The sequence below is a fragment of the Dryobates pubescens genome, chromosome 37 (assembly GCF_014839835.1).
Source record: "Dryobates pubescens isolate bDryPub1 chromosome 37, bDryPub1.pri, whole genome shotgun sequence".
Classification (NCBI taxonomy): Eukaryota; Metazoa; Chordata; class Aves; order Piciformes; family Picidae; genus Dryobates; species Dryobates pubescens.
The window spans coordinates 3,851,261-3,879,232 of record NC_071648.1 but is presented as its reverse complement, the minus strand read 5'-3'; the positions used below and the strand labels follow the sequence as shown (position 1 = coordinate 3,879,232).

The 27,972-nt window shown below is 51.9% G+C and overlaps 1 protein-coding gene across 1 annotated transcript in view; it reads left to right on the top strand.

The window, feature by feature from the left end:
• Positions 1 to 27,972, top strand: part of ERBB4 (erb-b2 receptor tyrosine kinase 4) — a 747,707-nt gene that overhangs the window by 638,734 nt on the left and 81,001 nt on the right. The window contains exon 20 of the mRNA XM_054177007.1: positions 2,090 to 2,275. Coding sequence (XP_054032982.1) covers positions 2,090 to 2,275 — 186 coding nt within the window. The remainder of the gene's footprint in view (positions 1 to 2,089; positions 2,276 to 27,972) is intronic.

Below are 27,972 nucleotides of genomic sequence, written 5' to 3'. Positions count from 1 at the left end.
GGCTGGAGCCTGTCCAGAGAAGGGCAACGAGGCTGGAGAAGGGCCTGGAGCAGCTGGGCAATGAGGAGGGGCTGAGGGAGCTGGGGGTGTTCAGGCTGGAGAAGAGGAGGCTGAGGGAGACCTCATTGCTGTCTACAGCTCCCTGAAGGGAGGTTGGAGCAAGGAGGGGACAGCCTCTGCTCCTTGGTGGCAAGGGACAGGAGCAGAGGCAATGGTCCCAAGCTGCAGCAGGGCAGGTTCAGCCTGGATGCTAGGAACTATTTCTTGCCAGAGAGGGCTCTCAGCCATTGGAGTGGTCTGCCCAGGGCAGTGCTGGAGTCACCACCCTTGGAGGTGTTCCAGCAGCCTTGGAGCTGGTGCTTGGGGACATGGTTTGGTGTTGCCCCTGCAGTGCTGGGTAGAAGGTTGGACAGGATGAGCTTGGAGGTCTTTCCCAACTGGATGTTTTCTGTGATTCATTGAAGTGTTGTGAAGCATGAGGAAAACCACCTGCAGAGCATGGTGAGTGTGTGATCAGTAAACAGAGGCAATCTAAGGGTCACTGGGATGTGGGAATGGAAATGAAAGTATCACCATCCCTGGAGGTGTTCCAGCAGCCTGTGGAGCTGGCACTTAGGGACATGGTTTGGTGTTGACCCTGCAGTGCTGGGTTGAGGGTTGGACTGGATGAGCTTGGAGCTGGATTATCTCCCAGCTGGGTGTTTCCTGTGATTCTGTGATTAATAAATGTATAAAATACTAACCATACAGTCTCTAGCCCAGTAGGGCATTTTAGCACAGCATAATCAAAGTCTCTTGCAGATGAGGCCACCTTGCTGTAGATGAATGGCATCATTTGCTTGCACAAAAAGAAAGGCAAAAGAAGAGAAAAGCTGATGTCTAATGAATTGAGCACAAGTGGAGGAAATACATTCCTGAAACAAACTTAGGAGAAGTGAAACAAGACCAATGAGACCAAACAAGACCTTTAGGCAGACACTTGCGTCTTTATTTCTGTGCCTGTCATGGGACAGAGAATAGAGAGCAGTGCAGAGATTGTGATCTGAGCTGTCACTGCATCTCCTCAGGGGGTCTGACCCCTTGCTCATTACAGCTGACTGGGTTTTTCCTAACACTGCACAAGCGACACAAGGAGTTTGTGGTACTTTGGGAGCACTTTAGATGCTGTGTGGGAAAGGGGAAATCTGGCCTGCATCAAGAACAGTGTGGCCAGCAGGGGCAGGGAAGTCATTGTGCCCCTGGACTCTGCACTGGTTAGGCCACACCTTGAGTCCTGTGTCCAGTTCTGGGCCCCTCAGTTTAAGAAGGACATTGAGAGACTTGAAGGTGTTAGAGGACACAGTCTCAAGCTGTGCCAGGGGAAGTTTAGGCTGAAGGTGGGGAGAAAGTTCTTCACTGAGAGAGTTGTTCACCATTGGGATGTGCTGCCCAGGGAGGTGGTGGAGTCACCGTCCCTGGAGGTGTTCAAGAGGGGATTGGATGTGGCACTTGGTGCCATGGTCTAGTCATGAGGTCTGTGGTGACAGGTTGGACTTGATGATCTTTGAGGTCTCTTCCAACATTGGTGATTCTGTGAGACTGTGATACTGTGTCCAGAGAAGGACAACGAGGCTGGGGAGAGGCCTTGAGCACAGCCCTGTGAGGAGAGGCTGAGGGAGCTGGGGTTGCTTAGCCTGGAGAAGAGGAGGCTCAGGGGAGACCTCATTGCTCTCTACAACTCCCTGAAGGGTGTTTGTAGCCAGGAAGGGGTTGGTCTCTTCTCTCTAGCAACCAGCACTAGAACAAGAGGACACAGTCTCAGGCTGCGCCAGGGGAGGTTTAGACTCAAGGTGAGGAGAAAGTTCTTCACTGAGCGAGTCGTTTGTCATTGGAATGTGCTGCCCAGGGAGGTGGTGGAGTCCCCATCCCTGGAGGTGTTCAAGAGGGGATTGGATGTGGCACTTGGTGCCATGGTCTAGTCCTGAGGTGTGTGGTGACAGGTTGGGCTTGATGATCTTTGAGGTCTCTTCCAACCTTGGTGATTCTGTGATCTTCTGTCTATAGAGTCTTTAAGCACCCTGGAGTAACTGAGTCGCTTTTCTTGTTACAGGAAGCTCTGATCATGGCCAGCATGGACCACCCACACCTGGTTAGACTCCTGGGTGTCTGCCTGAGCCCCACCATCCAGCTGGTCACTCAGCTGATGCCCCACGGCTGCCTGCTGGATTATGTTCATGAGCACAAGGACAACATTGGCTCCCAGCTTCTGCTGAACTGGTGTGTCCAAATCGCTAAGGTATGTGGCTCCTGCTCTGCTTTTTGTGCCATTTTCATCACTGACTGGAAAACAGGGCATACAACACCAATATATATGCAGCTAAACCACCCCAAATCAAAGCAACAAAAGGGTTTGGTTGTTTTGGGGAGGTTGTGTTTTATGAGGAGGTGTTTTTTTTAGGCACATTTGTGCTTCTGGTGGAAAGCTTTGCTATTTCTTGAGATCCTCTTTGGCTGCTTTACAAGGTTGTGGATTGCTTGTTAATATGAAAAGCAAAGTGTTTTTCTTGACTGTCTTTCCAGCTCAGTGCTAATGGGGGGTGGGGGGTGAGGGGGGGTGTCTTTCAGGGGGAGGAAAAGAAAAAAGCAGGCCCTGTCTGGCATGTGGGGTTAATCACCAAGTGAGTTCTCAGCCTCTTGTACTGCTCATTGTTCATAGCTACTGATTGAAGCTGATTGTGGTTTTCAGCCTTCCTGAGTGTGCATTGCCAGTTTAATTCCTGATGTGCCATCAATTGTCAGCCCCCACACTGCCAAGAGGAGAAGCACTCACTTGTGTCACTCCTTTGGGAAGCGCTGTGGTTCTGCTGTGGTGAAGACCTGTCACAACAGCTGAGGCTGGAGGGTAACATTGCTCCTCTCTGCAGGATGGGGAATTGCAGGGGCTGGATCCTGCTTTGCTTGCTGTGGCAGAATGCTCTCTGCCTTCCTCCGGGCTTTTAGGAGCAAGAGCTCTGTTAGCTGTTACCACTGAGACACAGGCTGCACTTCAGCTGGGGTGGAAGAGTGTGGGTCATTGCCATGGATTGAGCTGAAGCTGCTGCTGTTACCCACACCAGCCTGCCTCATGCCAGCTTCAGAAATGGAAGTGCTGACTGGAGCAGAGTATTAGGGAACTTGAAGTTCAGATTGCAGCATGGGAGGCTTCCTGTGCCAGTTGCTGCTCCTGGGTTCCAGGTGCTGGCTCTTTTCTGCAGGCATGGTGGTCAGATGGGTGGGAGTCAGGTAGCTCTGGGTTTGATTTTCTGCTTTATGCTGTTTCCCCCTCCCCTGTATTTCACTGCACTGCTTCTGCAAATAGGCTGAACTGAAGTAATCATGCATTGTATCATTAGATTAATTAGATCATTAGCTAAGGTAGCTAGCTGTGCATTGTGATTAGGATATCTTATGTTATATTAAACTCTTATCTCTTTATTTCATCCCTGGATTTGGTGTGTTACACTTCCCCTCACTCTTGTGTGTGGGAGCAGGGAGCTTATCCCTTGCACTAAACCATCACACTCAGCTTTCTCCTTCCTGCTGCCCATCAGCGTTCCCAGAGGCAATGCTGTTGCTCCCAGCCCTGTGCTCTCTAACACAGAGAGGTTTCAGTCCCTGGCAGCTCTTGCAGAGGTTATACTTCTGTGCAAGGTGGAAGACATGAAATAGGCTTCCTAAAGCTGAGGGATTTGGGGGTTGGGTTGGGCTGAAGTGCTCCGTGCTTCTTTACTGCATTCATCAAGCATCCTTTTCTGAGCAGGCTCCTAGCCAGGCCAAATGGGCTTTGAAGTCAGTGGAGCTTCACACAGTGGTTCTGCCTGGAGGGCTGGGCTGCAGGGCTTTGCCATGGTAGCTGGCTGAGCTACTTTTTCTTTACATCTGTTTCCTAAAAACATAAAAAGAAAGAAAAAAAAAGTTCCATGAAACTCTTCCATTGTCTCTTTATCTCACCCCTGAGGTTTGTCTGTCACTCTTCCTCTCACTTTTGTGCTGGGGGAGCAGGCAGCTTAGCCCTTGTGCTAAACCCTTACAGTCATATATCACAGTCTCACAGTATCACTAAGGTTGGAAGAGACCTCGAGGATCATCGAGTCCAACCTGTCACCACAGACCTCCAGACTAGACCATGGCACCAAGTGCCACATCCAATCCCCTCTTGATCACATCCAGGGATGGGGACTCCACCACCTCCCTGGGCAGCACATCCCAATGGCCAACGACTCTCTCTGGGAAGAACTTTCTCCTCACCTCCAGCCTAAACCTCCCCTGGTGCAGCTTGAGACTGTGTCCTCTTGTTCTGGTGCTGGGTGCCTGGGAGAAGAGACCAACCCCTCCCTGGCCACAACCACCTTTCAGGTAGTTGTAGAGAGCAATGAGGTCACCCCTGAGCCTCCTCTTCTCCAGGCTAAGCAACCCCAGCTCCCTCAGCCTCTCCTCACAGGGCTGTGCTCAAGGCCTCTCCCCAGCCTTGTTGCCCTTCTCTGGACACCTTCAAGTCTCTCAATGTCCTTCTCAAACTGAGGGGCCCAGAACTGGACACAGGACTCAAGGTGTGGCCTAACCAATGCAGAGTCCAGGGGCACAATGACCTCCCTGCTCCTGCTGGCCACACTATTCCTAATGCAGGCCAGGATGGCATTGGTCTTCTTGGCCCCCTGGGCACACTGCTGGCTCATGTTTAGGCAGATGTCAATCAGCACCCCCAATATGAATACAGAATACAGAATTTACCAGGCTGGAAGAGACCTTTGAGATCCTGCAGTCCAACCTATCACCCAACACCATCCAACCAACTAAACCTTGGCACCAAGTGCCTCATCCAGTCTGTCGTATGCAGCCCTAATGTGACCCTTGCACAAAGCTTTCCCTAGGTCTTAGCTATGTTGAGGCACTGGGTGTTGTACTAAGAGCAAGTGGGTTGCAAAGAGTAACCAGAGAGCACAGAGGGTCACAATTTCAGCCATTTTAGACACCTTTTTTCTGCAACCAGCATTTTGTGCAGTGGTGTTCCTACAAGTGAGAGTCTGCAACCCACTTTTCATTTAGAGTTCATTTTTCCCCCCTGTGCTGTAGTGGTGAAGCAGCCAGAGTTGCACAGAGCCCTACTGGAACACACTGCTGGGGATTGCCTGCAGGGAGGGATTTGCAAAGGATTCTTTAGGGCTGTTATGTGGCCAGGGAAGGTGGGGGAGAAAACACAGATCCCTGTTTGAGTCCTTTCTCTCGACACAACCTCCTTCCCATCTGTTCCCCACTCCCTTGATTGACAGTGGCTGTTAATATTTATTACCAAACATTTACACAGTGGCATAGGTGAGAAGAGAATCTGCTTTCCTCTCGCTCTGTGCAGGCAGGTGGCCATTGACTCATCCTCTGCTCGCTCTGCTGTGGACTTCGTGGGCAGCTGATTCAGTGAAGCAAGTAGCTTACAGCTGACAGACCTGGGGAAGGCAGCTCCTGGTGATTCTCAGCACAGTGGAACTGGTTTTAACAGGCTCTGCAGTGTGCCCAGGCAGCCAGGAGGGCCAATGGCATCCTGGCCTGCAGCAGGAACAGTGTGGCCAGCAGGAGCAGGGAGGTCATTGTGCCCCTGTACACTGCACTGGTTAGGCCACACCTTGAGTCCTGTGTCCAGCTCTGGGCCCCTCAGTTTAGGAAGGACATTGAGAGACTTGAAGGTGTCCAGAGAAGGGCAACAAAGTTGGTGAGGGGCTTGGAACACAGCCCTGTGAGGAGAGACTGAGGGAGCTGGGGTTGCTTAGCCTGGAGGAGACTCAGGGGTGACCTTCTTGCTCTCTACAACTACCTGAAGGGTGGTTGTAGACAGGTGGATGTTGGTCTCTTCTCCCAGGCAACCAGCACCAGAACAAGAGGACACAGTCTCAAGCTGTGCCAGGGGAAGTTTAGTCTTGAGGTGAGGAGAAAGTTCTTCACTGAGAGAGTCGTTGGCCATCGGAATGTGCTGCCCAGGGAGGTGGTGGAGTCCCCATCCCTGGAGGTGTTCAAGGGGAGACTGAATGTGGCACTTGGTGCCATAGTCTAGTCATGAGGTCTGTTGGGACAGGTTGGACTTGATGACCCTTGGGTTCTCTTCCAACCTCGGTTATACTGTGAGACTGTGAATGTGCTGCCCAGGGAGGTGGTGGAGTCCCCATCCCTGGAGGTGTTCAAGAGGGGATTGGATGTGGCACTTGGTGCCATGGTCTAGTCATGGGGTCTGTGGTGACAGGTTGGACTTGATGATCTTTGAGGTCTCTTCCAACCTTGGTGATACTGTCATACTGTGATCCTGTGATACTGTAACTGGCTGATCCTCGGGGTCCCTTCCAACCCTGACAGTTCTGTGAGTGGTTGCCCCCAGGCACAAGCAGTCGCTCCCAGAAGCGGGGCTGGTGCTGCAGCAGCGTTCCTCCCCACTGCACTTCCCCCATCTGCCATCCTGCAGGCCTTTGTTTGTGGAAGGCAGTGCTTCAGAGTTCACTTGCTCTGCCAGGCTCTGCATTTCCATATGTCTCCACTTCTGCACAAACTGCTTCGGCGCTGTGCCTGGCTGCCAGCCCTGCATATGGCTCCAGCGATCATTTCTGGAGGCTGACAATAGGGTAGTTATTAAGTATAATCTACTGCCAGTTGGGAAAAAAAACACCCTAAAAATAAAGCTTGGAGGCTTTTATTTTGCTTATCCAGATGGTGTTGAATTTCCTCTGCCCCTTTCACCGAGGTAGGGTAGTTGTGTCCTCTTTCCAGGAGCTTTACTATCATAGTATCACAGTATCAGGCAGGGTTGGAAGGGACCACGAGGATCATCCAGCTCCAACCCCCCTGCCATGGGCAGGGACACCCCACACTAGATCAGCCTGGCCAGAGCCTCATCCAGCCTGGGCTTAAACACCTCCATGGATGAGGCCTCAGCCACCTCCCTGGATAACCCATTCCAGGGCTTCACCACTCTCATGAGGAAGAACTTCCTCCTCACCTCCAGCCTGAATCTCCCCACCTCCAGCTTCATTCCATTCCCCCTAGTCCTATCACTCCCTGAGAGCCTGAGAAGTCCCTCCCCAGCCTTCTTGTAGCCCCCTTCAGATCCTGGAAGGCCACAATGAGGTCACCTGGGAGCCTTCTCTTCTCCAGACTTTAGCCTCTCATTTTATGGATGGATGTTATAAAAGCAGAGTAGCCCCCAAGCATCCTGCATAAAATGTGGTTGTTAGACAGCAGCTGTGTCTGACAGGGTCCTTCCCTCCTGCTTTGCATACACAGGAGGCATCTCCTGCTGTCTGATTTCTGTGAGGATTGGTTCTTCACTGAGAGAGTTGTTAGCCATTGGAATGTGCTGCCCAGGGAGGTGGTGGAGTCCCCATCCCTGGAGGGGTTCAAGAGGGGATTGGATGTGGCACTTGGTGCCATGGTTTAGTAGTCATGAGGTGTTGGGTGACAGGTTGGACTTGGATGATCTTTGAGGTCCCTTCCAACCTTGGTGATTCGGTGATTCTGGGAATGGAATGGAATGGAATAGAATGGAATGGAATAGAATAGAATAGAATAGAATAGAATAGAATAGAATAGAATAGAATAGAATAGAATAGAATAGAATAGAATAGAATAGAATAGCATGGAATAGAATAGCATGGAATAGAATAGACTGGAATAGAATAGACTGGAATGGAATGGAATGGAATGGAATGGAATGGAATGGAATAGAATTAACTAGGTTGGAAGAGACCTTCAAGATCATCGAGTCCAGCCTATCATCCAGCACCATCTAATCAACTAAGCCATGGCACCAAGCACCCCATCCAGGCTCTTAGGAATGTCAGACTCACAGAATGTGTATCCCTTGTCCCTGGCCAGGGCAGGGGGGGTTGGAACTATTCTATTCTATCCTTGAGGTCCTTTCCAACCCTGACAATTCTATGCTTCTATGATGTGTAACCCCTCAGAATGCTGCTGAGGTGAAGCAGGGGTGGATTAGAACAGTGGAATATCATGGAAGGAAAATCAAGTACTTGAGGGGATTACTTGCTGTACCTTTTCAATGTGAGAGCAGTCTCAAATTACCTCAGCTGAAGCCCTGCACAGCATTGGTGATCTGGGTGGGCAGGAAAGCAATGTTTGAAAACACTCCAGGAAAGGAAAGCAGAAAGGAGCCTGGGCAAGGAATTTGAATGAACCAGGTGCAGACTGCAAGTCTTTTTGTTCTGGCACACTTGCAGTCATGCCTCTCTCTAAGGATTCCCTGCCAGCAGAGCAGATCTGCAGCTGGGAGTCTCCAGGAGCCATGAAGCCAAAGGCACTTGCAAAGCCACCCTGTTTTCTCTCCTTTTTGAGTTCAGAAGTCTGCAGTGCCCTTCTGCAGCTCTCCTGGCACCCCCTGAAGCCTCTTTCCATTCCAGGCTTTTTAGACAGGTGCATTTTATTACTGTCCAAGGCAGTGCTTCTCAGCTGGATGTGAATTCACAGGCTGTGTGAACTTCAAAGGACTTCAGCCAGACTTAGGCTGAGAGCTGGGCAGGGAGAAATGGAATGGAATTCAACAAGGGCAAGGGGAGAGTCTTGCACCTGGGAAAGAACAACCCCAGGGAGCAGGAGAGGTTGGGGACTGAGCTGCTGGGGAGCAGGGAAGGGGAAAGGGACCTGGGGGTCCTGGTGGATGGGAAGTTGACCATTGTCAAATGGTCACAACCACGAGCCAGCAATGTGCTGTGGTGGCCAAGAAGGCCAATGGCATCCCTGGGTGGATTAGAAGGGCTGTGGTTAGTAGGTCAAGAGAGGTTCTCCCCCACCTCTACTCTGCCCTGCTGAGGCCACATCTGGAATCTTGTCTCCAGTTCTGGGTCCCTCAGCTCAGGAAGGATCTTAGGGAACTGCTTGAGAGAGTCCAGCACAGAGCCACAAAGATGCTGAAGGCAGTGGAAGATCTTCCTCATGAGGAGAGCCTGAGGGAGCTGAGGGCTCTGGAGCTTGGAGAGGAGGACCCTGAGAGGTGACCTCAGTGCTGTTGCTAAAGCTGTGCAGGGTGAGCCAGGCTCTGCTGGGGGATGCCCAATGCCAGCACCAGGGGCAGTGGGGGAAGCTGAGGCAGAGGAAGTGCCATGGAAAGAGGAGGAAGAATTTTTTTTCCCTGTGAGGGTGACAGAGCCCTGGGGCAGGCTGCCCAGGGGGGTTGTGGAGTCTCCCTCTGTGGAGATATTCAAACCCCACCTGGATGTGTTGCTGTGTGACCTGCTCTAGGTGATGCTGCTCTGGCAGGGGGGTTGGACTGGCTGAGCTTTGGAGGTCCCTTCCAGCCCTGACATTCTGTGGTTCTGTAATTCTGTGACCTGTGTTGATTTATGCAACTTGGAAGCTGATGCAGGAGCTGGTGCAGTGCTCACCTCACAATGGATTTTGGAGTGCACTTCTCACGCAGGGAGTGAGGGAAGCTCTGAGCAGGCAGCACCAAAGGCAGGTGAGCTCCCCTTGGCTGCACTGTGGGGTGAGGAGCCTGTCTCCACCATCAAGACTTGATGATTTAGGAGTGACTTGTTAGAGGCAGCTTTGGTTATTCTGCTGCAGATGGGATGAGAGAGAAGCTGTCTGAAGTGGGGAGGAGTGAGGCCTGGCTGGACAGGGTGGGAAGAGGTGGAGGATGGTGGCTGTGGTTCAAGGTCTTTCTTTTTCATTAAAGAAGCCTACCTTAGAGCTCAGAGACTCTGCCATGATGGGGTGAACAAAGGAGCTTAATGACACTCATCTATCAGCTGTCCACATTTTCAGCTTTGAGATGTTTCTATTCCCAGAGCCCCTTGCCATGACAAGGCTAATTGTGTAATTATAATGCTATGTCCCTCCTGATGTGCTCACACTGGCAAGGCCCAGGGCTGAGGGCTGTGATAATTATCACTGCAAGCAAGTCCATTAGCATCCTGCAGTTTGCTGCCAAGAGCCACTTGCTGCCTTCCCTGTCTTGGAGCAGCCAATCCCAGGATGAGGTTCTGGGACAGGGGAAAAACCCCTGTGTGGAGAGACTGTTTGCAAGGGCCTGTGGTGACAGGACCAGGAGCAATGGCTTCAAACTACAGCAGAGCAGATTTAGATTGGATGTGAGGAAGAAGTTGTGCACCATGAGGGTGGTGGAACACTGGAACTGGTTGCCCAGGGAGGTGGTTGAGGCTCCATCCCTGGAGATGTTCAAGGTGAGGCTCAACGATGCTGTGGGCAACCTGATCTAGTTGGGGATGTCCCTGCTGACTGTGGGGAGATCAGACTGGATGGTCTTTGGAGGTCCCTTCTGGCCTGGACCCTCTAACCCTGGTCCTTCTAACTCATGATATGGCTTATCTGTTCTTGCCAGTATCCACCATGGACCTGTAGAATCACAGAATTGTCAGGGTGGAAGGGACCTCAAGGATCAGTCAGTTCCAACCCTCCTGCCATGGCCAGGGACACCTCACACTAGATCAGCCTGGCCTTCAAAACCTCCAGGCATGAGGCTTCCACCACCTCCCTGGGCAACCTCTTCCAGTCTCTCACCACCCTCATGGGGAAGAACTTCTTCCTAACACCCTATCTCAATCTCCCCACTTCTACTTTTGCTCCATTCCCCCCAGTCCTATCACTCCCTGACACCCTCAAAAGTCCCTGCTCAGATCGCTCTGGGCGCATGCTGGTATGCTGAGACACAGGATCTGTGCCTGCTGACTCTCTCCTTGGCTGGGAGTTGCTATGGCTGGAAGTAATTCTTCAAATAAATAAGGGAATTGGATCCCATTAAAAAACAGTGGCACCATTTGTGTGCTTGGTGGGAGTCCTTGTTGGGCACAGTGTTTCATTTCACCTTCTCCTGCATGGTCGTGTAGCTCTGTGTGGAGTGTGTTGTTTTCCACCAGGATTGAACTGAGTTAGTAACTTCTTTATCTCTTCTGCCAAGCCCAGCTCTGCACAAAAGAAATGTCCTGTAAAAAGCATTGGCATTCAGGAGCACACAGTTAAAGCTCACCAACTTAAATGTTGAACAAGGTTGGTTTGTTTTCCCCTTTCCTTCATCTCAGACTGAATGGCCCAGCCGGCATGGGTTTAGGAAGGGCAGGTGCTGCCTGACCAACCTGATCTCCTTCCATGCCCAGGTGACTGCCTGGTGGATGTGGGGCAGGCTGTGGATGTGGTCTGCCTGGACCTCAGCAAGGCCTTTGACACTGTCCCCACAGCAAACTCCTGGCCAAGCTGTCAGCCCCTGGCTTGGCCAGCAGCTCTCTGAGCTGGGTTAGGAACTGGCTGGAGGCTGAGCCCAGAGAGTGGTGGTGAATGGTGCCACAGCCAGCTGGTGCCAGTTACTAGTGGTGTGCCCCAGGGATCAGTGCTGGGCCCCATGCTCTTTAACATCTTTATTGATGATCTGGATGAGGGCATTGAGTCCATCATCAGTAAATTTGCAGATGACACCAAGCTGGGGGCAGGAGTTGATCTCCTGGAGGGTGGAGAGGCTCTGCAGAGGGACCTGGACAGGCTGGACAGATGGGCAGAGTCCAAGGGCAAGAGATTGAACACATCCAAGTGCCAGGTGCTGCACATTGGCCACAGCAACCCCAGGCAGAGCTATAGGCTGGGGTCAGAGTGGCTGAGAGCAGCCAGGCAGAGAGGGACCTGGGGGTGCTGGTTGATGGTAGGCTGAACATGAGCCTGCGGTGTGCCCAGGCAGCCAAGAGGGCCAATGGCATCCTGGCCTGCATCAGGAACAGTGTGGCCAGCAGGAGCAGGGAGGTCATTCTGCCCCTGTACACTGCACTGGTTAGGCCACACCTTGAGTCCTGTGTCCAGTTCTGGGCCCCTCAGTTTAGGAAGGGGTGAGGGGTTTGGAACACAGCCCTGTGAGGAGAGGCTGAGGGAGCTGGGGTTGCTTAGCCTGGAGAAGAGGAGGCCTCAGAACCACAGGAACAAAAATCTAAGCTTGGTCCATGTGAAAATGGCAGACATCTCTCTCTTGCAGCTTTGTGCTCTGACCTCTGATTCTCTAAGGCTCTTCTGGCAGCTGTAATAACTCCTCTGTGATAGCCTTTGAGTTGTTTATGGTCTTTAGTGGTGCATGTGTATGTATGTGGTGGTTAGCTCCAGAGCTGGGTGGAATGACTCACTCTTTGAAGGTGACTCTCTCTCAACTGACTGTGCTGCCTGGAAGACAAGTGTGGGCTAACCTTGGAGCTCTCTGACAGCTTAATTTACAGAGGGATAAATGTTAAGGGTGCAGGTGATGACAAGGACACAGAGGCAATCTGGGACAAAGCAGGTAAGGGCTAAGTTAAGGTTGGAATTGCAAACACAAGTGTGGTTGGGTTTGTTTTCTGCACAGTGTGCAGGGTCCTGTGAGTGAGGATGTTTGCAGCTTGCCAGTGACCTGGAGAGGTTCATTGTGGGTAGTAATGATTCTTTCTCCAATCTTAATCTGGCTCCTTCTGGATTATCACAGAATCAGCCAGGTTGGGAAAGACCTCCAAGATCACCAAGTCCAACCTATCACCCAACACCATCCAATCAACTCACCCATGGCACTGAGTGCCTCATCCAGGCTGGTTTTAAACACCTCCAGGGGTGGTGATTCCACCACCTCCCTGGGCAGCACATCCCAATGGCCAATCTCTCTTGCTGGGAAGAATTTCTCCCTCACACCCAGCCCCTGTACACTGCACTGGTTAGGCCACACCTTGAGTCCTGTGTCCAGTTCTGGGCCCCTCAGTTTGGGAAGGAGGTTGACTTGGCTGGAAGGTGTCCAGAGAAGGGCAACAAAGCAGGGAAGGGGTCTGGAGCACAGCCCTGTGAGGAGAGGCTGAGGGAGCTGGGGTTGCTTAGCCTGGAGAAGAGGAGGCTCAGGGGAGACCTCATTGCTCTCTACAACTACCTGAAGGGAGGCTGTAGCCAGGTGGATGTTGGTATCTTCTCCCAGGCAAGCAGCACCAGAACAAGAGGACACAGTCTCAGGCTGTGCCAGGGGAGGTTTAGGCTGGAGGTTAGGAAGAAGTTCTACACAGAGAGAGTGATTGCCCATGGGAATGTGCTGCCCAGGGAGGTGGTGGAGTCACCATCACTGGAGGTGTTCAGGAGGAGACTTGATAGGGTGCTTGGTGCCATGGGTTAGTTGATTAGGTGGTGTTGGATGATAGGCTGGACACGATGATCTTGAAGGTCTCTTCCAACCTGGTCTATTCTATTCTATTCCATTCCATTCCATTCCATTCCATTCCATTCCATTCCATTCCATTCCTTTCCATTCCATTCCATTCCATTCCATTCTACTCTACTTTACTCTACTCTACTCTACTCTACTCTACTCTACTCTACTCTACTCTACTCTACTCTACTCTACTCTATTCTATTCTATTCTATTCTATTCTACTCTACTCTATTCTATTCTATTCTATCAAGCACCCTGAGCAGCACTGGCAGGGGGGTGGCAAACACGAGATTTTTCCCTGGCAATCCCCAACATACAGGCTTGGGAAAGCATGACTGAAAAGCACTCCTAAATCAAATCCAAGATATTACAGGAGCACCTAGTAGGGGCTGTCATGATTTCCATTATGAGCCCATATTTTTCAGGTTTATGACTCCACCATAAAAATTTTTTTGCTCAGGATTGTGACTTGGCATAAAATGTCTCAGCCCAAAGCATTTTTTGGTTATTATTATTCTCCAAGAAATATGTCTGTTTGGCTATTTTGAAGTTGCTGGAGTTCAGAAACAAAAGCTGGGTTTCTGTCCATATAGACCCATGCATGAAAATGCATTTTCCCCAGGGAGTGCCTTTCTTTCAGCTGTGTGTTTTATAGCATAGCTTATCCTGCTTGGAGAGCTACAAAAATGGAAGGCCAAGGCATTGGTGTTTAAAGCTACGAGTCCCCCACATATCCCAGGCACTGCTAGAGGCTGGGCAGGGACTGGCATAGAGCAGCCCTAAAGAAAAGGCCTTGGGGGTGCTGGGGGAGGAGAAGCTCAACAGCAGCCAGCAGGGAGCACTTGCAGCCCAGAGAGCCAAGCAGAGCCTGGGCTGCAGCAAGGGAAGTGTGGCCAGCAGGGCCAGGGATGGATTCTGCCCCTCTGCTCCACTCTGCTGAGACCCCACCTGCAGCACTGTGTCCAGGTCTGGATCCTCTATTCCAGGAAGGATCTGGAGGTGCTGGAAGGTGTCCAGAGAAGGGCCACGACGATGAGCAGAGGGCTGGAGCTGCTCTGCTGTGGAGACAGACTGAGGGAGTTGGGGTTGTTCAGTCTGGAGAGGAGAAAGCTCTGAGGAGACCTTCTTGTGGCCTTCAAGTATCTGAAGGGATCTACAAGAAAGCTGGGGAGGGACTTTTGAGGGTGTCAGGGAGTGATAGGACTGGGGGGAATGGAGCAGAACTAGAAATGGGTAGATTGAGATTGGATGTTAGGAAGAAGTTCTTCCCCATGAGGGTGGTGAGAGACTGGCAGAGGCTGCCCAGGGAGGTGGTGGAAGCCTCATCCCTGGAGGTTTTTCAGGCCAGGCTGGATGTGGCTGTGAGCAAGCTGCTGTAGTGTGAGGTGTCCCTGCCCATGGCAGGTGGGGGGCTGGAACTGGATGATCCTTGAGGTCCCTTCCAACCCTGATGCTTGCAGAGTACCACAGTATGCATGTGCCCCACAAAAACCTGCACATAAACCCACCTGAGTGTCTTCAGGAAATGCTGCAAGGCCACTTTGCAGAGGGTTCTGGGGGAAGGGGGGAGGTGTCTAAAGGATGTGCCCCTAGCTCAGTGTTCTCAGCCAGACCTCAAAGCTCTCCTGTGCAATCCAGTGCTCAGCACTAACCCAGCAGCCTTTTGCACGAGGAAAAAGATCTGTTCTGCTAGAGGGGAAGGCAGATGCTCGGCAGAAGCTCTTCCAGATGAAAGCTGTGGTCATGAGATCAAACCTAACAGATGTCTGTTAGCAGAAGAGCTGCTGACCATGTCTCAAATCCAAATGTATCTTAAAAACCCCCAAACTATCCACTCCCACTGCTGCTCTCTCCAGGTGGGAGTCAGCAGCAGCAGCATTCTGAAGTCTATTGTCTCCTTGTCCTAGCATGGATATGGGGCCCCTGAAAAAAGTACCAAACTGGCTGTCACTCCATATCACACAGAATCATGGAATCACAGAATCAACCAGGTTGGAAAAGACCTCAGAGATCATCAAGTCCAACCTGATGCCTAACACCTCCTGACAACTAAACCATGGCTCCAAGTGCCACATCCAAGCCTTTTTCAACACCTCCAGGGATGGTGACTCCACCACCTCCCTGGGCAACACATCCCAATGGCCAATTACTCTTTCTGGGAAGAACTTTCTCCTCACCTCCAGCCTAAACTTCCCCTGGTGCAGCTTGAGACTGTGTCTTCTTGTTCTGTGCTGGTTGGCTGGGAGAAGAGACTAACCCCCACCTGGCTACAACCTCCCTTCAGGGAGTTGTAGAGAGCAAGAATGAATGCACTGCCTGGGGAGAGCTGCAGGAATGCACTGCCTGGGGAGAGCTGCAGGAATGCACTGCCTGGGGAGAGCTGCAGGAATGCACTGCCTGGGGAGAGCTGCAGGAATGCACTGCCTGGGGAGAGCTGCAGGAATGCACTGCCTGGGCAGAGCTGCAGGAATGCACTGCCTGGGCAGAGTTGCAGGAAAGCACTGCCTGGGGAGAGCTGCAGGAATGCACTGCCTGGGGAGAGCTGCAGGAATGCACTGCCTGGGCAGAGCTGCAGGAATGCACTGCCTGGGCAGAGCTGCAGGAATGCACTGCCTGGGCAGAGCTGCAGGAATGCACTGCCTGGGGAGAGCTGCAGGAATGCACTGCCTGGGCAGAGCTGCAGGAATGCACTGCCTGGGGAGAGCTGCAGGAAAGCACTGCCTGGGCAGAGCTGCAGGAAAGCACTGCCTGGGGAGAGCTGCAGGAATGCACTGCCTGGGGAGAACTGCAAGAATGCACTGCCTGGGGAGAGCTGCAGGAATGCACTGCCTGGGGAGAGCTGCAGGAATGCACTGCCTGGGCAGAGCTGCAGGAATGCACTGCCTGGGGAGAGCTGCAGGAATGCACTGCCTGGGGAGAGCTGCAGGAATGCACTGCCTGGGGAGAGCTGCAGGAATGCACTGCCTGGGCAGAGCTGCAGGAATGCACTGCCTGGGCAGAGCTGCAAGAATGCACTGCCTGGGGAGAGCTGCAGGAATGCACTGCCTGGGGAGAGCTGCAGGAATGCACTGCCTGGGGAGAGCTGCAGGAATGCACTGCCTGGGGAGAGCTGCAGGAATGCACTGCCTGGGCAGAGCTGCAGGAATGCACTGCCTGGGCAGAGCTGCAGGAATGCACTGCCTGGGGAGAGCTGCAGGAATGCACTACCTGGGCAGAGCTGCAGGAATGCACTGCCTGGGGAGAGCTGCAGGAATGCACTGCCTGGGCAGAGCTGCAGGAATGCACTGCCTGGGCAGAGCTGCAAGAATGCACTGCCTGGGGAGAGCTGCAGGAATGCACTGCCTGGGCAGAGCTGCAGGAATGCACTGCCTGGGCAGAGCTGCAGGAATGCACTGCCTGGGGAGAGCTGCAGGAATGCACTACCTGGGCAGAGCTGCAGGAATGCACTGCCTGGGGAGAGCTGCAGGAATGCACTGCCTGGGCAGAGCTGCAGGAATGCACTGCCTGGGCAGAGCTGCAAGAATGCACTGCCTGGGGAGAGCTGCAGGAATGCACTGCCTGGGGAGAGCTGCAGGAATGCACTGCCTGGGGAGAGCTGCAGGAATGCACTGCCTGGGGAGAGCTGCAGGAATGCACTGCCTGGGGAGAGCTGCAGGAATGCACTGCCTGGGCAGAGCTGCAGGAATGCACTGCCTGGGCAGAGCTGCAGGAATGCACTGCCTGGGCAGAGCTGCAGGAAAGCACTGCCTGGGGAGAGCTGCAGGAATGCACTGCCTGGGGAGAGCTGCAGGAATGCACTGCTTGGGGAGAGCTGCAGGAATGCACTGCCTGGGGAGAGCTGCAGGAAAGCACTGCCTGGGGAGAGCTGCAGGAAAGCACTGCCTGGGGAGAGCTGCAGGAATGCACTGCCTGGGGAGAGTTGCAGGAAAGCACTGCCTGGGGAGAGCTGCAGGAATGCACTGCCTGGGGAGAGCTGCAGGAAAGCACTGCCTGGGGATAGCTGCAGGAATGCACTGCCTGGGGATGCTGTGGAATCTCTGTGTGATGCAGAACCCCAGGGTGAGTCTGCTTAATGCAGTGTGAGAGGGGAGGGGGCAGTTCCAGGTGGCTGCTGGCACTGTTTCAGGTGCCAGGGCAGCCCTCAGGCTGGCAGGGTCATGGGCCAGCCAGAAGTCATTAGTCACTGCCCTCCCCCTCTCCTGCAGCCCATCTGTTTCTGTCTAGCCTGGTTGTGCAAATTAGCTCTCAGCATGCAGCAAGTCTCGCTGCACTTTGGGTTTCTCCCTTTATCCTGTGGCCTTCCTGCTTCTGTATGCTTTGCCCTTGCCTGTGGGCCAGAGGAAAATCTTCACTGCTTCTATTTTTATTTGCTGCCTGTCCAGGTTAACAAACAGAAGGGATCCTGATCCACAGGGTGCATGACTGAAAGTCCTGCAGCAGACCAATGTCTTCTGATTAGAGAAGAAATAGGATTAGGTTATGTACCTGAGAGAAATGTGGCCAGCAGGGCCAGGGAGGGGATTCTCCCCCTCTGCTCCACTCTGCTGAGACCCCACCTGCAGCACTGTGTCCAGTTCTGGAGCCTCTATTCCAGGAAGGATCTGGAGGTGCTGGAAGGTGTCCAGAGAAGGGCCATGAGGATGAGCAGAGGGCTGGAGCTGCTCTGCTCTTGAGACAGGCTGAGAGAGTTGGGGTTGTTCAGTCTGGAGAGGAGAAGGCTCTGAGGAGACCTTCTTGTGGCCTTCCAGTATCTGCAGGGGGCTACAAGAAAGCTGGGGAGGGACTTTTGAGGGTGTCAGGGAGTGATAGGACTGGGGGGAATGGAGCAAAACTAGAAATGGGTAGATTGAGATTGGATGTTAGGAAGAAGTTCTTCCCCATGAGGGTGGTGAGAGACTGGCAGAGGTTGCCCAGGGAGGTGGTGGAAGCCTCATGCCTGGAGGTTTTTCAGGCCAGGCTGGATGTGGCTGTGAGCCACCTGCTGTAGTGTGAGGTGTCCCTGGCCCTGGCAGGGAGGTTGGAACTAGATGGTCCTTGAGGTCCCTTCCAGCCCTTACAATTCTGTGATCTTGTGATTCTGTGTGGAGAAAGTATTGAAACATAAGTGACCAGTGGAGAAAGAACTAAAACATAAGCAACTAGAAGGGGACTTGAAATGTCAGGAAGTACCTGAATTCCTGTGGGTTTGGGAGTGAAGATGGTTTGAGAGGCAGGAGTCACTAGAGAAGGAGTTTGACTGTGAGCAGACTGGAACAACCAAGTGCAATTCTGTGAGCACTGGGTGCCAGTGACTTTCACAGAATCACAGAGCCATTCAGGTTGGAAAAGACCCTCAGGATCTCCAAGTCCAACCCAGATCCCTACTCTACAAGAATCACCCCTGAACCACAGCCCCAAGCACCACAGCCAAACCACCCTGAAACACACCCAGCCTTGGGGACTCCACCACCTCCCTGGGCAGCACATTCCAAGCCCTGACCACTCTTGGTGGGAAAAAATTCCTCCTCCTGTCCAGTCTGAAGCTGCCCTGCTGCAGCTTGAGGCTCTTCCCTCTTCTTCTATGGCTAATCACCTGTGAGAAGAGACCAGCACCAAGCTCTCCACAGCCTCCTTTCAGGGAGCTGTAGAGAGCCAGGAGGTCTCCCCTCAGCCTCCTCTGCTTCACACTAACCATCCCCAGCTCCTTCAGTTGCTCTCCATCAGATTTCTTCTCCAGGCCCTTCCCAGCTTCCTTGCCCTCCTCTGCCCTGGCTCCAGCACCTCCACATCTCTCTTGTCTTGAGGTGCCCAAATCTGGACACAGCACTCGAGGTGTGTGCAGTTGGCTTTCCATAGGGTCAGAAATGCTGTTTATATGCAGAAGGCAAAGAGAGCATTTGGTGTGTCTGAGCTGGAAAGAATATTGGTGATTCTTGATGCCATCTTTTGGTGATTTGGGTTTGTTCCTTTGTTTCCAGGGTGGTTTTTTTACACACTTTCAATAAACACTTGCAGTTAAGTTCAAACTCCACCTGCCCAGGTGGCTTTTGGTAGGCAGGGATTGTTGTTAGCCCTAAACAGAGCTCTGACTTTGCCTGTTCTGGCTAACAGTGAAAAGCCTCCCCTGGCAGGCAAAAGGTGAGAGCAGCTTGCAACAGGTGCAGTGGGTTGGGGGTATTGCAAAGCCCATCACAGGAGAGGAGATGAGGTGTCTGGGTCTGTTTGGCTGAGCTGAATGAAGCTTTGCATGCAGAGTGTTAGCTATAAAAATACCTAAGAGGGAAACCAGGGAGGGAGGTAAAGGACAAGACTGACATGAGAATGAATGAGTCTTAACTGGCCATGAATAAATTGAGAGTGGAGATTTGAAGAAGTTTATTATCCCCTGTGAGTGGTAAGGTGCTCCAAACTTCTAACAGCAAGCATGGAATCTAAAACTAATGAATGACTTTTAAGATGGAGCCTGATAAGGTTATGAAGCAGATTTGCACTGAAGGGCACAGCTGCTTTGCAGGAGCAGAGTCTGATGACACAGTTGCCATTAGTTCCCTGTTTCAGAGCTGAGCAACAGGGCAAGGACAAACAATGAGGCAGAGCATTCCCAGGCATTGCTGGGAGACAGCCCAGCTCTGCAGTCTGGAGCAGACCCAGATCAGGCTTTGCTTTGCACTTTGGATTGCTCCTTGGGTTTTTATCCTGCTCCTTACTTTCTCACCTTACTAATTCCTCATTCAAATTAAAGCAGGCTCCGATTCCATTTAGCTGAGCTGAATAATGAATGCATCACTCTGAGTTTTCACTGAAATCAGCAGGCCTATTCATGCAGTGATGATGCTGTCCATGGGAGTAAACAGATCAGAATCAATCTCCTGGCTGCAACCTGCTTCACCCTCAGGAAAAAAAAAAAAAAGAAGGAAAAAAAGGTTTCAGCTCAGATTTAGTTTCCCCCCTACCACCACTTGCCTTTGCCTAGAGCCTGCTACCAGTAGTTCCTGGTAGGTGTACAGTAGGTGGGAAACAAGCACAATGGAATTATGTAATGAAGAGTTTATTGCATGTAAATAGAAGTGCTCTGTCTCATGCTGGGGACTAATGACCTGCAGCATTCCTTGTGCACAGCTGGCAGGGTGAGGAGCAGCTGGGAGGGCACAGTCTTTAATTTTGGCTGCCTTTAAAACTGTTCAGAGCTCACCCACCTGGACAATATTTTATTGAGGAGAGAATACATCCCACCTTCTCTGAATCTTTTCCTATCTATAGAATCATGGAATTGTCAGGGTTGGAAGGGACCTCAAGGATCAGCCAGTTCCAACACCCTGCCATGGCCAGGGACACCTCACACTACAGCAGGTTGCTCACAGCCACAGCCAGCCTGGCTGCAAACACCTCCAGGGATGAGGCTTCCACCACCTCCCTGGGCAACCTCTGCCAGTCTCTCACCAGGGTGGTGAGGGACAACTTCTTCCTAACATCCAATCTCAATCTCTTGTAGTTTTGCTCCATTCCCCCCAGTCCTATCACTCCCTGACACCCTAAACAGTCCCTCCCCAGCTTTCTTCAGATACTGGAAGGCCACAAGAAGGTCTCCTGGGAGCCTTCTCCTCTGCAGACTGAACAACCCCAACTCTCTCAGTCTGTCTCCAGAGCAGAGCAGCTCCAGCCCTCTGCTCATCCTCGTGGCCCTTCTCTGGACACCTTCCAGCACCTCCAGATCCTTCCTGGAATGGAGGCTCCAGAGCTGGACACAGTGCTCCAGGTGGGGTCTCAGCAGAGTGGAGCAGAGGGGGAGAATCCCCTCCCTGGCCCTGTGGCTTCACTCCCCCTGAGGGCACAGCATTTTGCTCCTCAGTATAATTCTTAACCAGTGAAGAAGCTTTCTCTCAGCTTGTTTCTTACATTTTGACTGTAGCTTAAGCAAAGCCCTGAATCCATCTCTGACACAGTCACAGCCTTTTGCAGTGCTTGCTGCAGTGCCTTTGCCCCCAGCTGGCATGTTTATTGGGTGGGGACCCAGGGTTCATTTTGTTGGGATGAAACTTTTAACTCTGTGATTTAGAAGGCTGACTTTGGCTTGGAATGGTTCTTCCTGGGGGCTTCAGCCTAGGGAAGAGCAGGTTTAGATTGGATGTTAGAAACAAGTTGTTTGCCATGGAGATGGTAGTAGAACACTGGACAGGACCAGGGGCAATGGCTTCAAACTAGAGCAGAGCAGATGTGGATTGGATGTGAGGAACAAGTTCTGCACCGTGAGGGTGGTGGAACACTGGAAGAGGTTGCCCAGGGAGGTGGTTGAGGCTCCATCCCTGGAGATATTGAAGGTGAGGCTGGAGAGGGCTGTGGGCAACCTGATCTAGTTGGGGATGTCCCTGCTGACTGCAGAGGGGGTTGGACTGGCTGCCCTTTGGAGGTCCCTTCCAACCCAGACCATTCTGTGATTCTGCTCTAGACTTCCTATGTGACTTTGGACAGCAGGTTGTGTTTTTCTGCACCTCAGTTTGCTGTCCACTCAATTTGAATAGGCAGAGTTTAGAATCTTCCATCTGATCCTGCCAGTTGAGTACAGAGGGAAGATCTGCAGATAGAAGGCTACCAAGAGACGAGGGCAGTTGCAAGATGGGGATGTCCCTGCTGACTGCAGAGGGGTTTGGACTGGATGAGCTTTGGAGGTCCCTTCCCACCCAGCCCATTCTGTGATTCTGTGGAGTTAAGTGGTGGTCAGTGAGTGATTTGATGAGCCAGGCTGAGTTTGGAAGCATGCTGCAGGAAATGCTGAATGAATCAGCAATCTGAAAGGCAAGCAGGCTTTTGGCCCTTTGGCTAATGCAGTCCTAAGTGAGACCAAATTTCTCTGTTATCTGTCTCAGACAAGTGAGTCCCAGGGGCTTGCTCTGTGGAATCATGTCTCAGATGTGAGGGTTTTTTCAGTGGCTTGTGTCCAGTCCAGCTGCTGATCTGTGTTTCTGTAAAGGTCTCCAGGGTGGCTTGCATATGGTTTCACCCACTGTGGAGCTGCTCTCTCTTTGACTTCCAGTCTTCACCTTGGCTGCTGCACAAATGGCTTTAAAGAGGTGATGAAAAACAGATGGGGAAGATCCTTTTGCCTGTCAGAGTTGGCCAGTGACCAGGATTTTAGCATCTGCAGAAGGAAATAGTTTGTGCTTTCAAAGAAAACCTGCAAAAATGCACTTGGCAGGTTTCAGTGTGAGGGAAACTCAAGCAAGGCTATTTAAAATACATTCCCCTCATAGCTTTGCTTTCTTGTCTGGAAGGTAGGCTGTGGTCTGCCAAGTGTAGCATATCACAGTATCACCAAGGTTGGAAGAGGCCTCAAAGATCATCAAGTCCAACCTGTCACCACAGACCTCAGGACTAGACCATGGCACCAAGTGCCACATCCAATCCCCTCCTGAGCACCTCCAGGGATGGGGACTCCACCACCTCCCTGGCAAGCACATTCCAATGGCTAACAACTCTCTCAGTGAAGAGCTTTCTCCTCACCTCCAGCCTAAACTTCCCCTGGCACAGCTTGAGACTGTGTCCTCTTGTTCTGGTGCTGGTTGCCTGGGAGAAGAGACCAACCCCTTCCTGCCTACAACCTCCCTTCAGGTAGTTGTAGAGAGCAATGAGGTCTCCCCTGAGCCTCCTCTTCTCCAGGCTAAGCAACCCCAGCTCCCTCAGCCTCTCCTCACAGGGCTGTGCTCAAGGCCTCTCCCCAGCCTTGTTGCCCTTCTCTGGACACCTTCAAGTCTCTCAATGTCCTTCCTAAACTGAGGGGCCCAGAACTGGACACAGGACTCAAGGTGTGGCCTAACCAGTGCAGAGTACAGGGGCAGAATGACCTCCTTGCTCCTGCTGGCCACACTATTCCTAATGCAGGCCAGGATGCCATTGGCCTTCTTGGCCCCCTGGGCACACTGCTGGCTCATGTTTAGGCAGCTGTCCATCAGCACCCCCAGGTCCCTCTCTGTTTGGCAGCTCTCAGCCACTCTGCCCCCAGCCTGTAGCTCTGCTTGGGGTTGCTGTGGCTAAAGTGCAGCCCCTGGCACTTGGACTTGTTGAATGCCATCCTGTTGGCCTCTGCCCATACCAGACCCTACCTGCTTGTGACATATATACCTATTGTAAAAACAATGAAATGTAATTTCAAAAGAATATATAATTGGAGGAGCTTTCTCTTAGCATGGGGTGAGGGGTGGAACTGGAGGATCCTTGAGGTCCCTTCCAACCCTGACAGTTCTGTGATTCTGTGATGTGCTTGACTGCAGCACGAGCAAGGAGGTGCTTTTAACACAGAAATAAGCTGTTGCAGCTCTCTTTAAGCAGCAGCTGCCTTTAATGCTTGTTAATAGTACACCATCTGATAAGAAACTGATAGTTCCACTCTGTGTTTTCTCAGGATAAGGTGTCACCTTATGATTACAGGAAGAGATGTGTCAGAACACTATAAAATCATATACAATTGAGGGGAGGGAGAGAAGTAAAGAGCTGTTGCAAGCTGTTAAACATGTCTAAAGGATCACTATCAGGGTTTTACCACTGATGTATGCCAGAAGAGTGGTTGTGGTTGCATCAAACTCTCAGCTTGGGGAAACAAAGCCACCTGCATTTGTGGTCTGGGGAGGCTGAAGCCCACAGCTGCTGTGCAGACTGGTGCTGTGCAGGGCTGGCTCATTCCCAGCTCCTAGAAGGCATTTAGCACCCATGTGCCCCAGAGCACACTTAACCTCTGGTTTTGTCACAGGAGCACAGGGTCACAGGATGCCAGGGGTTGGAATGGACCCAAATGGATCATTGAGTCCAAGCCCCCTGCCAGAGCAGGACCATACAGTCTAGCTCAGGTCACAGAAGGGCCTTGAAAGTCTCCAGAGAAGGAGACTCCACAACCCCTCTGGGGAGCCTGTTCCAGTGCTCTGTGACCCTTACAGTAAAGAGTTCCCCCTTGTGTTGAGGTGGAACCTCCTGTGCTGCAGTCTTGCTCCTGTCCTTGAAGTCCTGATGGACTCATGGGAGCCCAAGTGCATTAGAATGCTTGCAGTAGACTGCAGGAGCTGTTTTGCTGTAGCTCATCTTCATATGGTCCTTATAACTTCCTACCCTGTGGGTTGTTTTTTCTGGTGCCTCCATTGGCCTTTCCCTTTTTAAAGTGCATGTGCATGCTCATTTCTGTGCTGGCAGCAAAGCATTAGGCCTCCTGGTATTTTTCTCAGCAATTTTAGATGACATTCCTGAATATGCTTCCCTGGTTCTTGATGTGCTCTGTTGCATGCTATGATGAATCCTCCTGAACTGGAAATCTGCAGAACCAGTAGCAGAAAGGTTTATTCTCTGATGATGGGCTGTAGCAAACACAGAAAATGCTTTGTCAAGTCTGAGAAGTGATAATATCTGTCTAAATAAATGTGGAATTTGGAATTGTCAGGGTTGGAAGGGACCTGAAGGATCAGCCAGTTCCAGCCCCCCTTGCCATGGCCAGGGACACCTCACACTACAGCAGGTTGCTCACAACCACATCCAGTCTGGCCTGAAAAACCTCCAGGGATGCTGTACAGAGCATAACACCATTATGAACAGAATCAGACACAGGATCACCACCTCCCTGGGCAACCTCTGCCAGTCTCTCACCACCCTCATGGGCAACAACTTCTTCCTAACAGCCAATCTCAATCTACCCTCTTGTAGCTTTGCTCCATTCCCCCCAGTCCTATCACTCCCTGACACCTTAAGATGTCCCTCCCCAGCTTTCTTGTAGCCCCCTTCAGATACTGGAAGGCCACAAGAAGGTCTCCTTGGAGCCTTCTCATCTCCAGACTGCACAACCCCAACTCTCTCAGTCTGTCTCCAGAGCAGAGCAGCTCCAGCCCTCTGCTCATCCTCGTGGCCCTTCTCTGGACACCTTCCAGCACCTCCAGATCCTTCCTGGAATAGAGGCTCCAGAACTGGACACAGAGCTGCAGGTGGGGTCTCAGCAGAGTGGAGCAGAGGGGGAGAATCCCCTCCCTGGCCCTGCTGGCATTAAGCTGTGCTGCAGTGCTAGTGTTAACTATGCCTCCTAGCCAGAGTTCTCAAGCTGCATGGACATACTTCTGTTTGCATCTCAACCATTTATTAAAACCTCATTATCTCTCTGTTCCCCACAGGAACAGTGCTTGGCAAAGTCAGAAGCACCTGAGCCAGCTACAGCACTCACAAATACTGTGAGCAGCAATGATTAGGAACACAGATATGCATTAGATGGTTGCAGCAGCCTGGGCTTTGCAGATGCAGCTGACTCAGCCCAGGCATCATTTCTGGCTGATTGTTGGTTAATGATGCCACAGAAACACACCAGCAGCAGCCAGCAGAGACTTTGTAATTGATAATCTAATCTCTCCCTGCCCTGAAGAGAGACACCTAATGAGTTGTTTAGAGCCCAACAGCAACCTGAAGTTTGTTAGGAGCAGCAGGTGGTTTGTGTTTTAGCCTCAGCAGGTCTGGGACTGACTGCTTTGTCTAAAGTTTCTGACAGTAGGTAGAGGCTCAGGAGCAGAAGACACAGCTCAGTGTTGGTGTCTTGGCACACTTTCTAGATCAGAATCCCTGGCTGATTGTGAAGGACTTTTTTGGACTTGTTAGGGAGAAAGGACAAAAAGTCAGAACCCCCCAAGCCCTTCATTTCAGGCATCAGCAGTCTCTAGAAGAGCCACACTTGCTGCTGTGCCATAGAACAAGTCTCCCAATTCTCCTTCAGGCCTGCTGCTGTGCCTGGCTACCATATTGTTAGGGGTTGGATCACATCCCCCCAAGAACTTACTTACTCAGAAGGGGCATTGAGTCCATCAGCAGTAACTTTGCAGATGACACCAAGCTGGGGGCAGGAGTTGATCTGCTGGAGGGTAGAGAGGCTCTGCAGAGGGACCTGGACAGGCTGGGCAGATGGGCAGAGGCCAAGGGCAGGAGATTGAACACATCCAAGTGCCAGGTGCTGCACATTGGCCACAGCAACCCCAGGCAGTGCTACAGGCTGGGGTCAGAGTGGCTGAGAGCAGTCAGGTGGAAAGGGACCTGGGATGCTGGTTGATGGTAGGCTGAACATGAGCCTGCAGTGTGCCCAGGCAGCCAAGAAGGCCAATGGCATCCTGGCCTGCATCAGGAACAGTGTGGCCAGCAGGAGCAGGGAGGTCATTCTGCCCCTGGACACTGCACTGGTTAGGCCACACCTTGAGTCCTGTGTCCAGTTCTGGGCCCCTCAGTTTAGGAAGGAGGTTGACTTGCTGGAAGGTGTCCAGAGAAGGGCAACAAAGCTGGGGAGGGGTCTGGAACACAGCCCTGTGAGGAGAGGCTGAGGGAGCTGGGGTTGCTTAGCCTGGAGAAGAGGAGGCTCAGGGGTGACCTTATTGCTCTCTACAACTCCCTGAAGGGAGGTTGCAGCCAGGTGGGGGTTGGTCTCTTCTCCCAGGCAGCCAGCACCAGAACAAGAGGACACAGTCTCAGGCTGTGCCAGGGGAGGTTTAGGCTGGAGGTTAGGAGGAAGTTCTACACAGAGAGAGTGATTGCCCATTGGAATGGGCTGCCTGGGGAGGTGATGGAGTCACCATCACTGGAGGTGTTCAGGAGGAGACTTGATAGGGTGCTTGGTGCCATGGGTTAGTTGATTGGGTGGTGTTGGATGATAGGTTGGACACGATGATCTTGAAGGTCTCTTCCAGCCTGGTCTGGTCTGGTCTATTCTATTCTATTCTATTCCATTCCATTCCATTCCATGCCATGCCATGCCATGCCATGCCATGCCATGCCATTCCACTCATACAGCTGGAGCACAGTGCTGTCTCTCACGGGAAGTCACCACTGAACTCTTGGTGATTTTGCTCCGGGGTCAAACAGGGCTTTAGAACTGTTTAGCAACTCTGCCATTCTGCAGAGTCAGCCTCCAGGCAAGGTGCCCTCCTCTTTCTCTTCTGCTTCAGCTGACCTCTCCATTCAGTGTGCAACCTCTCAAGCACTAAGAGAATGTGCAAATAACCCTGTTCTCTCCACGGCCAGGGCTGTCGTTACAGATTCCTCCTACACTGTGTACAATAGACAGCACAGCATGGGAAAGGGGAGATAAAGAGCCCTTGAGTGATGCAAAGAGTCAGTTAAGTACAGGTCATAAACCCATCCAGATGCACTTGAACAGAAAATGGGTGTAAACAGATTGTTCTGAGGTCTCCTAACTAATAACTGATGGGATCTCTAAGGCAGGAGAGTGTTTCAATTGCAGCACCCTAGGCAGCAGTAGATTCTCTGCTCTCCCAATTGTCCTCTGCCAGTGCTAGTTGAACAATACACACACAACTACATTTCAGTTTTGGAAAGAAGAATGCAGGCTTCTTTCTCCTGTGTTGGCCATTCCCTTTCCCAGAGTTAATTAAAAACCACAAGCTGCAAGTACTTAGTAAGTGAGAGAAGCATTTATCAACTTCCAGAGCTTCCTGTGCTGCTGATCATCAACTCCAGCTGAAAGCAGAGACTTGGGAAGCAAGTAAAGCAGTGCTGTGCTTGGGCACTGAGACTGGTTTAAAGTGTAGGCCTCATTAAGAGGGAACCTTCAGTGTAGAACAGAACCACAGCAAATATCTGGTTGGAAAAGACCTCCAAGCTCATCCAGTCCACCACTCAAACCCAGCACTGCAGGGTCAACACCAAACCATGTCCCTAAGCACCAGCTCCAAGGCTGCTGGAACACCTCCAGGGCTGGTGACTCCAGCACTGCCCTGGGCAGACCATTCCAATGGCTGAGAGCCCTCTCTGGCAAGAAATATTTCCTAGCATCCAGGCTGAACCTCCCCTGCTGCACCTTGGAACCATTGCCT